The 12,363-nt window shown below is 42.8% G+C and overlaps 1 protein-coding gene across 1 annotated transcript in view; it reads right to left on the reverse strand.

The window, feature by feature from the left end:
• Window positions 1-10,162, reverse strand: part of LOC103599066 (leucine-rich PPR motif-containing protein, mitochondrial-like) — a gene marked incomplete at its 3' end in the record, with an annotated part of 106,863 nt that extends 96,701 nt beyond the window's left edge. Inside the window, exon 1 of the mRNA XM_008583156.1 lies at window positions 9,990-10,162. Coding sequence (XP_008581378.1) covers window positions 9,990-10,138 — 149 coding nt within the window. The remainder of the gene's footprint in view (window positions 1-9,989) is intronic.
• Between the last annotated feature and the right edge of the window lie 2,201 nt (window positions 10,163-12,363).

Here is a 12,363-nt window from a genome sequence, read left to right on the forward strand (position 1 = left end):
TCCACGTCCTCGACAGCACCCCAGCCTCTGGTGAGGGCCCTGTGTCCTCACGAGGCAGAAAGGGGGTTAGGTCTACAGCAAACATTAAACATAGTCCAGCTCTTAGCCAGACTGAATAAAACTTCACACTAAAAGTCTGATTACTTCAGTTTCCGTTACCAGATTCACCATGTCCCACTGTAAACAAAAAATTACAAAGCATACTACAAGGCAAGAAAAAACACAGCCTGAAGAGACAAAGCAGGCATCAGAACCAGACTCAGATATGATACAGATTTTAAAATGATCAGATTGAGAATTTAAAATAACTACAATTAATATAAAGACTAATGGAAAAAGTAGAGAATATATAAGAAGAGACAGGTACTGTAAGCAGAGAGATGAAAACTCGAAAACAGAGTCAAAGGAAATGTTAGAAATCAAAAACACTGCCACAGAAATGAAGAATGCCTTTGATGGGCTCATCACTAAACTGGACACAGCTGAGGAAACAATCAGTGAGCTTGAAGATATGTCAATAGAAGCTTCCCAAACTGAAATGCAAAGAGAAAAAAAAGAATGAAACAAAACCAGAACAGAATATCTAAGAAATGTGGGATAATTACAAAAGGTATAACATAAAATTGTAATACCAGAAGGTGAAGAAAGAGGAAGGGGCAAAAAAATATTTAAAGTAAAAATAGCTGAGAATTTTCCAAAATTAGTGAGATACATCAAACCACACAAACAGTAACCTCGAAGAACATCAAGCAGGATAAAAAAACAAAAAATGTATAGGTAGGCATATCATACTCAAATGGCGAACAAACAAACAAAAAAAACAAAGAGAAAATCTTGAAAAAGCTAGAATAAAAACCATCTTTCTCAGAAAGGAACAAGGGTAAGAATTACATTGGACTCCTCATCAGAAACCATGAAAACAGAGTGTAGTGAAATTAAAGTATTTAAAGAAAAGAACCTACCATCGTAGAATTCTGTATCCAGTCAAATTATGCTCCAAAACTGAAAGAGAACTCAATAAACTAGGAACAGAAGGGTTAGGAACTTCCTCAACATGATAAAGCCCACATATGAAAAACCCAGACCAAACATTATATTCATCAGCAGCCTCCTTCTCAAACTTTTCGATAGTTCTTTTGTCGATCCCACCACATTTGTAGATCAGATGGCCAGTAGTAGTGGACTTGCCCGAATCTACGTGTCCAATGACGACGATGTTAATATGAGTCTTTTCCTTTCCCATTTTGGCTCTAACTTAGCGGTGGTTTTCACAACACCTGTATTCTGGCGGCAAACCCGTTGCGAAAAAGCCAGAATACATGGATTTTTGCAACAAACCCCTAATTAGTTTCTCAGGCTTCAGCTTCTTTTCACATAACTGCCAGATCAATCACTCCTGAAGCCATCTTTCTTCATGTCATTACCGCTTTAAGATTCTATAATTGTTCTTTATTTTTATCATGACAAACCTAAATTCTTTCATTTATTAGTTCAAAAAATATTTATTGGGCACTTTGTATGTATAAGGCACTGTGCTAGGATCTCTACTTATCTAATCAGTAAATCCGATAATCAATTAGTTAAACTTAAAAAAAAAACAATTGTGGTAAGTACTATGAAGAAAATCAACAAGGGGCTATGATAAGAGAATAACAGCAGGGTTCTACTTTAGATAAAATGTTCAAGGAAGGTGATGTTTAAATTTTTTGGCTAAGGATGAAAAGGAACATCCATACAGATAGCAGGGGAGGAGTATTCCAAACAGAGGTAAAACAGTCAACAGGCCAGGTGAGTGACCAACAGATGGCATCAGGAATGAGGTTGGAGAGGAAAGACTAGGCTGGATCATGAGGGATTTTGAAGATAAAGAGTTCAGATTTTATTCCAGGTACTGATTTTATTCCAAGTACAGAACTGTATCAGAACCTTATTGAAGGTTTATAAGCACGATCTATTTCTCTTTTGAAATAACTAGTCTTTGGATCCCCATACAGGCCAGCCACCAAAATATATTTTTTAAAAAAGCTAACAGAAAAGTCAGTCTAGCTGGCTGGGTGGAGTAGCCAGAATTAAAACAGAGATATCACTTAGAAACTGTTGCAATAATCCAGGTGAGAGACTGATTGAAACTTAGACCAGAGTGGGCAGTGGAGATGGGAAAGAAATATGTATCACCAAGGCCTCCACCTGATTTAACCACAAATTCTAGGCAACAAGCCTCACCAATAAATTTGTTAATCCTGACTTCCATTCAATGAAAAAAATTTCATGTCAGAGTGACCTAGAGAGGCTTACTTAACCCTCTGTATATCTCCTATCTGATTATGGACCATTGCATCATTTTTATAAACACTTGATAAGCACAATCTTAAGAAACACAAAGGGCTGGCGTTAACTCAGTTGGTTAGAATGCAACCTTATAACAGCAAGGTCACAGGTTCAATTCCTGTACCAGCCAGCCACCAAAAAAAAAAAAAAATAGTGTATAACCCATACAGAGAGGAAAGAAAAAAAAAGAAAAAAAGAAACACAAATGGAAAGCTCCATGGCATAGTGGAAACACCACATGCACACTGGCCTGAGTTCAGGTTCTGCCATTTGTAAGATATGTGACCTTGACCAAAATACTGCAACCTTCTGTGCTATGGTTTGAGTGTGTGTCTCCTCCAAAACTCATACTGAAATCTAATTGCCATTCTAAGTATATTAAGAGAAGGGCCTTTAAAAGGTGATTAAGCTATGAGAGAGCTCCATCCTCATGGGCTGGTTTAATGCCTTTAAAAAGGGGCATTCAGGAGTGGGTTCCCTCTTGCCCTTCCACCTTCTGCCATGGGAAGATGCAGCAAGAAGGCCCCGGACAGATGTCAGTCTCCCAATCTTGTACTTTCCAGCCGCCAGAACTGTAAGAAATAAATTTCTGTTCATTATAAATTACCCAGTCTCAGATATTCTGTTATAGCAGCACAAAAAGTACTAAGACATTCTCTAAGCCTGTAATTTGGGGGTGAACAACAGCATTTACCTCACAAGGATACTACTTGTTAAGATTAACTAAGTTAATGCAGTATTTCCCAAAATATTGCATTTCTGCTAGGCAAGATGATTTTTAGATAGCACTTGCCCAAAGATTTTCCATTTCAGTAGTTTTATTCTAATAATAAAATCACCTCAAGCTCTTTATTTTACTAACATTTTTTCTTATGACAAAATTAAGTTATATAAATGTCAGTTTAAATCTAAACCAATGTAAAGAAAATTATCAAATATAACTAATAGCTGAAGAAATACTCGGATTTGACAAAAAAATCTGAAGGCAGTACACAAATGCCCAAAGCTGGGCAACAGTAAAAGTGTACATCAAGGACCTGGCAAAATAAGTTTAATAAATATTAACTAAGTATTCACTAATTCTTAAATGTCTTAACAGAAATCACAAGACAACTTTAAAAGGCCTGTTCAAATCCAAGCTGTGCTATTTAATAGCTGTGTGACTCTGGGAAAAGCAATTGGTCTTTCTAAGCATTAGTTTCTTTATATGAAGAAAAATACCTACCTTGTGAAGAGCACATGAGAAAAAAACAAATATAAGACTCCTAACAAAGCAGTGTTCAATAAATAATGGCTCTCTTATTACAGAAGGTGTTCAATAAATGTCTGTTGACTGGGGCCGAGTCCATGGCGCACTCGGGAGAGTGTGGCGCTGGGAGCGCAGCAGCGCTCCCGCAGCGGGTTCGGATCCTATATAGGGATGACCGGTGCACTCACAGCGCTCACTGGCTGAGCACAGTGCAGCCGGTCTCAAAAAGGACAATAAATAAATAAATAAATGTCTGTTGACTGATTTTTTAAAAAATCTTTTGTAAAGTTAAATCACAATGAACTTTCTCCCTAAACAATTTTATAAGACCTCAATTCTCCAAAAAGCCTTGCCAAATTAAGTTGTCCCTCAAACACAGACCATTTGGAAAGTCAGAGAATTTTAGACTACTAGAAAAGCCACTAACAACTTTCTATACTTGATAACAGTCTCCTGGCTTGAAATACGAATCCTTTCCCCCTATCCAGATGTCCCCTCCATATACAGCTCCTCCAGTCCAAAGGGCTATCTCCTCTGTCTCAGCTATGACGGAAAGTGATGAAGAGTCAGTTAACCAGATTGGGACCTATGATGTGATATGCAGCGAGATACTCTTTAGAATCTATAAAATGAGAGTGGGATGTACTAGATTCTAAAGATTCCTTCCAGGGGCCGGCCCGGTGGCGCACTGCTACAGTGCGCCACTTGGGAAGCACGGCGGCGCTCCCGCCGAGGGTTCGGATCCCACATACAGACCGGCCGCTCGCTGGCTGAGCGAGGTGCGGAAGCAACACCGAGGGTTGCGATCCCGTTGCTGGTCCCGGTCCGGTACGGGCGCGACACTGAGGGTTGCGATCCGTTGCCGGTCACGACAAAAGACAAAAAAAGGAAAAAATAAATAAATAAAAAAATAAAGATTCCTTCCAGATTTTACATTCTGAGATCTTATCTCGTGCTTACTTAATTGGAACAGTCTTTAATTACAAAATGTATAATGTATCATGTATTGCCTTTTTAAAAATGTTTTTACGTCCATAAGTAATCTGTACAGCATCTAAAACACAACATATTTAAAACACTTCAGAACTGGGAAACACAGTTATCTGCAGTTGAATCCAACTTAATATCCTGGATAAATTACTTTAACCTCCTAAGCCTCAGTTTCCTAATTTGTAGTATCAACCCACAGAAGATGAAATGTATGTATGATATACATATGAACACATTTTGAAAATGATAAAGATCCAAACTAAAGGCACCATTGTTGGTCCTTACCTCCAAATCTACTCTTCCTAATTCTGTTAACCCTCCCTAATCTCCTGTTCTCTTTCTCTTAAGAAGAAAAGTAAGTTTCCGCCGCTTGGGAGTATGGCGGCGCTCCCGCCGAGGGTTCGGATCCCACATACAGACCGGTTCCCGCTCACTGGCTGAGCGAGGTGCGGGTGCAGCACCGAGGGTTGCGATCCCGGTGCCGGTCCCGGTCCGGTACGGGCGCGACACTGAGGGTTGCAATCCATTGCCGGACACGAAAAAAGACAAAAAGGAAAAAAAAAAAAAAAAGTCAGTTTCTTTTCAGTTTTGCACCACCTAGTTCGGGCACTATTTCCCCTAATCTGCAGCACCAATATTGTTCCTAACTGTCTGTCTATTCCCACTCTCTCTCTCTCTCCTGTAGTCTATGTAAACTTTGTTAAGAGACCTGTACTTCTCAAAATCCTCCACTGGCTTCCAACCATCAAACCAACCTTCTAATCAACCTTAGTATTAACTAGCCTTTGCAGAATCAACATCCACCACACCCCACATGGCCACACAGCATGAAAGTACAGCTTCCAAGGCTGGCTGGTTAGCTGAGTTGGTTAGAGCACCGTGTTATAACACCAAGGTTAAGAGTTCAGATGCCCCTACTGGCCACTCACCCAAAAAACAAAACAAAATAAAATGGTGTTAAAGTACAGCCTCCAAGTCTCTTCACGCACTTCTCTACCCTTGGAACACTGTGAATAAGGTAAGAGCTGGCTTTTAAGAAAGCATTTGTCTAAAACAAAGAAAAAGCACTGAAATGGGAAAATAAAGAGCAGAACTAAAGAATACAAAAGAGAAGTGTGCACTTTTTGGTGCTTCGATTTTGAAAACAGATTAATAAATTCTAATAATTTTACTCATCTGTCCTCAGACAGGAAGTTCCTGGAAATCAAAAGCAGGGTGAATTTGTAGAAACACCCTACAGTACATAAATGGGTTAAGTACCCCTTTACCCTCTGTATCTCACAATATCTCTTCCTTGGTGTCTAAGGACTCAGACACTCGGGGCCGGCCCGTGGCTCACTTGGGAGAGTATGGTGCTGATAACACCAAGGCCACGGATTTGGATCACCTTACCAGTAATCTTTAAAAAAAAAAAAAAAAACTCAGACACTCGACAATCATTTGACACGTGCTACCTACCACAACGTCAGACACCAAAGGAGGCAAAAAGAATAAGACAAAGACCATATCTTCCAGGAACTTACAACCTGGTCTGGAGTGTTGGTGGTTGCACATGCAACAGTGCTAATGGACACTTTAGTGAACAGTATCTAAAAGGAGGCACAAGAAAGGAGCAGTCAGATGGAAGAAGCAAGACACCTGAGTAGGGTGAAAGGAGAGAAACATCCCAAGAGGGAACATCCCATCCAAAGGCAAGGAGATGTACAACATGGCCCATCAGAACCTTGATGATCCACAACCAAGAGCACTTTTATGATCTCGGAGCTTGTAAGAAATACAGAATTTCAGTCCCTTGCCTAGCCCTACAAAATCAGAATGTGTGTTTTAATAAGATCCCCAAGGAATCGTGCTCACTATAGTTTGGGAAGCCCTGCTGTAGAACACTTCAAAGCAGTAGTTTGGTATGGCTAGAACACAGGATGCCATGGGAAGGAACACATAAGAGGTGAGGCTGCAGAGGTATCTCCAGCTCACAAAGCACCTGTTCTAAAGAGTCTGGACCTCATTCTGGAACCGGTGGGATCCACCACAGTGCTTAATTGTAAATAGGAAAACAACAGGATCAAGTACCAGGGAAACTAAGGCATTATGATGGGAGTTAGAGGAAGAGATTCATCCCAAATAAAGTAATCTAACGAATTCCCATGTCTCCTTCATTTCCTCACTTTTTGTTCATTCTTCTACCCACTGCAATCACACCACTGGCAAAGGCCAGTATCTTACTTATTAACTCTTTATTGTATATTTTAAATTTAAAAGCTCATGTGCTTTGAGGAACAATTGTAAAATACAGGAACAAAAACAATAAACTAGGGCCGGCCCGGTGGCGCACTGCTACAGTGCACCGCTTGGGAAGCGTGGTGGCGCTCCCGCCGAGGGTTCGGATCCCACATACAGACTGGCCGCTCACTGGCTGAGCGAGGTGTGGGAGCAACACCAAGGGTTGCGATCCCGTTGCCGGTCCCGGGCCGGTACGGGCGCGACACTGAGGGTTGCGATCCGTTGCCGGTCACGAAAAAAGACAAAAAGGAAAAAAAAAAAAAACAATAAACTAAAAATCACCCTTAATTCTGGGCCGGCCTGTGGCTCACTTGGGAGAGTGTGGTGCTGACAACACCAAGCCAAGGGTTAAGATCCTCTTACCCATCATCTTTAAAAAAAAAAAAAATTACCCTTGGGCCGGCCCGTGGCTCACTCGGAGAGTGCGGTGCTGATAACACCAAGGCCCGGGTTTCGGATCCCATATAGGGATGGCCGGTTCGCTCACTGGCTGAGTGTGGTACTGACAACACCAAGTCAAGGGTTAAGATCCCCTTACCGGTCATCTTTTAAAAAAAAAAAAAAAAAGGGCCGGCCTGTGGCTCACTCGGTAGACTGCGGTGCTGATAACACCAAGGCCATGGGTTCGATCCCATATAGGAATGGCCGGTTTGCTCACTGGCTGAGCGTGGTGCTGACAACACCAACTCAAGGGTTAAGATCCCCTTACCGGTCATCTTTTAAAAAAAAAAAAAAAAAAATTACCCTTAACTCTATTACCCAGAAAGAGCCATTGATATATATCCTTCTAGTCATTTATGTATGTGTGAAATGTTATTTAATTTTTATAAACGACATCTTAATTACCGAATCCACTTTTTAGGCCTTGACCTCTGGCATATTACTATGTCCCCCAGATTTCCCCTCATGAAACCCTTTTCCTGGCATTGCTGACATCCCTCTTTCCTCTTCTTTTTAGAATTTTTCTCACTTGCTTTGTTCCTTCCTTTTTCCTTTGTTCATCTATTAAATGCTGATGTCCTTGGGTGTTTTGCCCTTGGTCCTTTTATGTTTTCTCACTTTTTTCATTCTCCTTCGGTTGACCTCTTCCATTATCTGCGTATTTCTGAAACTTCTCAAGTAAATGCAGAATCCTGGGAAAGGTTTTATTTTTCAGGTGGGAAAGATGTGCGCATGCTTATAGGCTGTGAGATAGACTGTACAGAAAGAGTGTTCAGAGTCCAGGAGAACGAGGGAATAAATACCTCTTTATTGCCTGTTAGGATCTGAGCACACAGTGGTGAACAAGACAAAGTCCTGCTCTCATGTGGCTTACTTTCTACTGAGGAAACAAACAGAGAACAAATAAGTCAGTAATAATATAAGACAAGTGAGATGTGCCATGAATAAAACTAAAATATGGTAATGTAGTTTTTTAGACTGAGGGTCGAAGTAAGGCTTCTATGAAGAGACAACATTTAAGTTTAGTCCTCAATGACAAGAAAACAACTTTACAATGATAAGGGGGAATAGCTTTTTACCTCTATTTTACAGATAATGAAAATGAGGTTCAGACAGGTTAGATAAGATGTCTAAGATTATGCAACAAGTAAATGGAACCTGGGTCTGATGAACACAGACCAATACTCTTTCTAAATTGTGTTCACTGTTTATTCAGTTTTCCTCAAATGCAACAATGAAGATGAAATATACCAATGACACTCCTCTGGCTTCACAAGGATGCTCAGTACTGGCAAAATAAGAGTAATTGGCCTACCTTTCTATAAAGAAACTCCTTGAAAGCCTAGAAATGTATTTCTGTGAAAGCAGAGGCATGATTTCTGAAGATTAACTGTTCAGGCCTAATAAGAAAACACATGCAGGCTCCAAATTACAAGTAGACTACATTCCAAAAATTTATAACTAAGTTGTTACAAAATCATAAAACATTTCCTCCATATAATATTACACAGAGATCACGTTTCCAGACTGGTCCCTGAAGGTCCATATAATCATAGTTATTACTGTTGTACTAACTAAAAAGGCACTTACTACGTATCAAGTCCTATATTAAGTGTTTTATATAGACACTCTTGCCATACTAACAACATTATTACCACTCCCATCTTACAGCTAAGAAATATGAGGCCTAGAGATGTCACCTAACTTACCCAATAGCATACTGCAAATAAATTGAGCCTGCAGTCCAGCCCAGCCTATTCCAGACCCTTAGCTCTTAGTTCTTATGCTAGCTCCCAAAGTACCTTTATTTATAAGCACTAATCTTTCAAAATCAGTTTCCCTCCAATGCCAAAACCTCAGCCCCCATCACCTTTTCTCTGGTGGTCAGAATTCTACCCAAACAAACACTTTCATCAACCTTCCTTATCCCGTCCCCTCAAAAGTCTATACCAAACCTGACTCCCGATAAACCTCAATCCATGAGGGCATCCATTCATAAAGGTATTTATTCACACATTTGACACCCAGTGAGAGTTTAACTTGCCTTTGCATCCCCAGATCCCAATAGTGCCTTGCATGTGTTCACTTACTCATTCAACATTTATAGATCATACTATGACAATTCACAACCCAAACGCCTTCGTGTAAGTACTGAAGGAGAAATCAAGAAAATACCGGCAAAAGCCCAAACTAGTCATAATCAAATGTCCAGCTCTAAGCTATCCCTAGTTCATCCAAAACTCCCAAAACAACCCCCCTCCAAAAAACACCAAAACTCTCGAAACCTAAATACTAAAAGGCTACTGATTACCAACAGTGACCTCACACGGGACAGCACCCAAGCCGGCCAATCTTAAGGAGAATACCAACCCACCCCACAGCAGCCTTCAAAGCACCCCCTCCCCCCACTTCATTGGCCATCGGTAGCCCAAGGGCAGGAAAACCCAGTTCGAGCTGCCGAGAGCAAGATTCATTCAACCCGGAAAGAAGCCGTGCCCGCGGCCATGACCTTCTGAGAGCGCTTAACCCTATCACCTGAAAACCTCGGACGGAGAGCGTGGGTCCGAAGCCCAGGGATGCTTGGTCCTGGGGCGGCGAGCAGCATGGTGAGGCCACAGGCGGGACCCAGCCTCCGCTAGCGCCAACGACCCCAGGGACCCCCGCGCTGCAGCGTGGCTGGAGGAAGGGCCTGGGTACTCACCCGCCGACAGGCCCGGCGCGAGCGGCAGGCGGGCATGGGGCAGCGTGCCGCCGGCACGGGCCGCCCGCGAGGAGACGCAGGGAAAGCGGGAGACGCGAGGCTGACCCCGCGCGGAGGAGCCACCGGGCAGGTCTCAGCAAGGCTGCCATTACTCGGTCGTCCCCACAGCAGCATGCACGTTCCGCCAGAAGGCCAGGAGGAGCACGTGACCGCGGGGTCGCCCGACGTGGGCGAGACCAAAGGCCAGGCGTGCCAGATCTAGGGGCAGGCAAGGGCCGTTTTCCGTTGGAAGATGACAAACTCTACTTCTGTGGGGAGACAGGAGCCCCATACAATACTGAGATAAAAAATAGTGCTTTATTTATTATCAAAGGCGTTTCTTTCTCCGTCTCATGCCCCTCATCTCAGTATGTTCAGTCTCTGCACCCCTGTGCTTTTCAGTTGGTACAGTCGCAAGAGGTCGACTCCTCCCAGGTTGGCGTGGGGGCTTGCAGGAGGCCAACTAGGAAGAACACCGGGAATACTCGAGAAGGGCCGACTGTGAAGATCCCGGAGTATGGGACGATTGGCGTTCCCGAGAGCGGAGGTTGCCGCTTACTTTCAGCGGTTTGTTCTCGGCGCCGAAGTTGCCGCTCTCACTGATAGGAACGTGCCGTAGGTTTGAGGAATGTGGGCCAGAGGAAATGTCAGGACCTTGACACGGTGTTGGGGCCTCCACGATTAAACGGTGTGATTTGTATTATTGGGACCTGGGAGTACGCAGGCCCAGCCCTAAATGCGTACGCAGTACCTCGCCTTGCGAAATAGACGGGTACTAACAAAGGTCGTGTGGTTTGAAAGCAAGAACGGAACTCCTTTTTCCAACCCTCCCTCCCCTAGCCCGCCCCTCCTTTCAGTAAAAGCCCCGGTATAGGAGGTAAGAAAACAATGTAATTAACGACTTCAGCTAAGTCTGGGAAGCAAACAGTAGGCAAGTTCAACGTGTTGCCGCCTCACAGGGCTTCCATACCGGAAGGGTTCCCTGTGCACACGTGGGACGCCTGAAACAAGTTTCCGCTCCTTCCTCGCCTGGCTGTGTCCTGCGGGTCCCCAGGGGAACGAACACTCAGATGTTTCCTCCGAGGCCCTCCCGTGGTAGTTTCCCGTTGGACTGTTTGTTTACCCCCACAGCAGCCTTCAAACTTCTTGATCACAGATATTGTAACCTCTTATTGTAGCCGAAGCACCTACCCTGTGCCAGGCACACAGTAGGTTGCATTAAATATTAATCGAATTAATGTGTATTTTGAGATTACTTAGCTCACCACTCTGAGATGGGGAACCTGAGACACCCCCCCCCCCCCTCCCATTAAATGATTTACTTTGCGTTATACCACTGGGCATTAGGAATATAATTTATTCACTCATTTAACACTTATTTATTGAACACATATTGAGTGTCAGACACTATTTGAGATCTTGGGGATACAGTGGAGAACAAAACTGACCAAGTCTGGACTCTGATTAAGCTCTCCAATGTTTAGTTTGGAAAGACAGAACTGTGACCTAAATCAGGGTAAAAGGATTGAGAGTGTCCTCGAGTGTGGGATAGAGTGGTGAGTTGCTACTGTAGATAGGATGGGTCAGGGAAAAAAGCCTCTTTATCGACACCATGCTCTAACGGATTAAGTAGCTGGCCAGCCCAGGAAAAGCAACAACAAAAACCCTCTAAAGTTACCATTTGAACAGAGACTTGAAGGAAGGAAGGGAGCCCAGAGGAATTTCGAGGGGGGGTGAGGGGGTTCCAGGTTTAGAGAACAGCAAATACCAAAATCCTGAAGCAAGAACAAGTGTAGCCCATTCAAAAAACAGTGAGGAGGAATCATGCAGGATGTTATAGACAGACTTAAGGACTTTGACTTTAATTCGGAATGAGATGGGAAACTATTGGAAAGTTTGGTGTGTAGCTGTGGTGTGAACCCATCTGCATTTTTAAAGGGTCACTTTGGCGGCTGTTTGGAGAGGAGATTTTAGGGGAATAGGATAAATAAAAGCAGGGAGACCAGAGATTATCTGCAGTAATCCAAACTAGAGCTGATGGTGGCTTGGACTAGGTGGTGGTAGTTGAGATGATTAGAAAAGGTCAGGTTCTCACTTTAAATAGTAGAACCAAGAGGATTTATTGATAGATTGGCTGTGGGGTGTAAGTCAAAGACGACTTCAAACTTTTTGGCCTGAGCAACTAGAAAAATGGAGATGGCACTGATTTAAATAAGAAAGACTGAGGGAGAACCAAATTTAAAAGGTGAAATAAAAGTGATCTGGAATATTAAACTTGTGCCTGCTAGACATCCAAGCATCAAGTTTGAGTATATGACATACGAGTCTGGAGTTC

Source organism: Galeopterus variegatus, unplaced genomic scaffold (genome assembly GCF_000696425.1).
Source record: "Galeopterus variegatus unplaced genomic scaffold, G_variegatus-3.0.2 Scaffold2840, whole genome shotgun sequence".
In the NCBI taxonomy this organism is placed as follows: domain Eukaryota; kingdom Metazoa; phylum Chordata; class Mammalia; order Dermoptera; family Cynocephalidae; genus Galeopterus; species Galeopterus variegatus.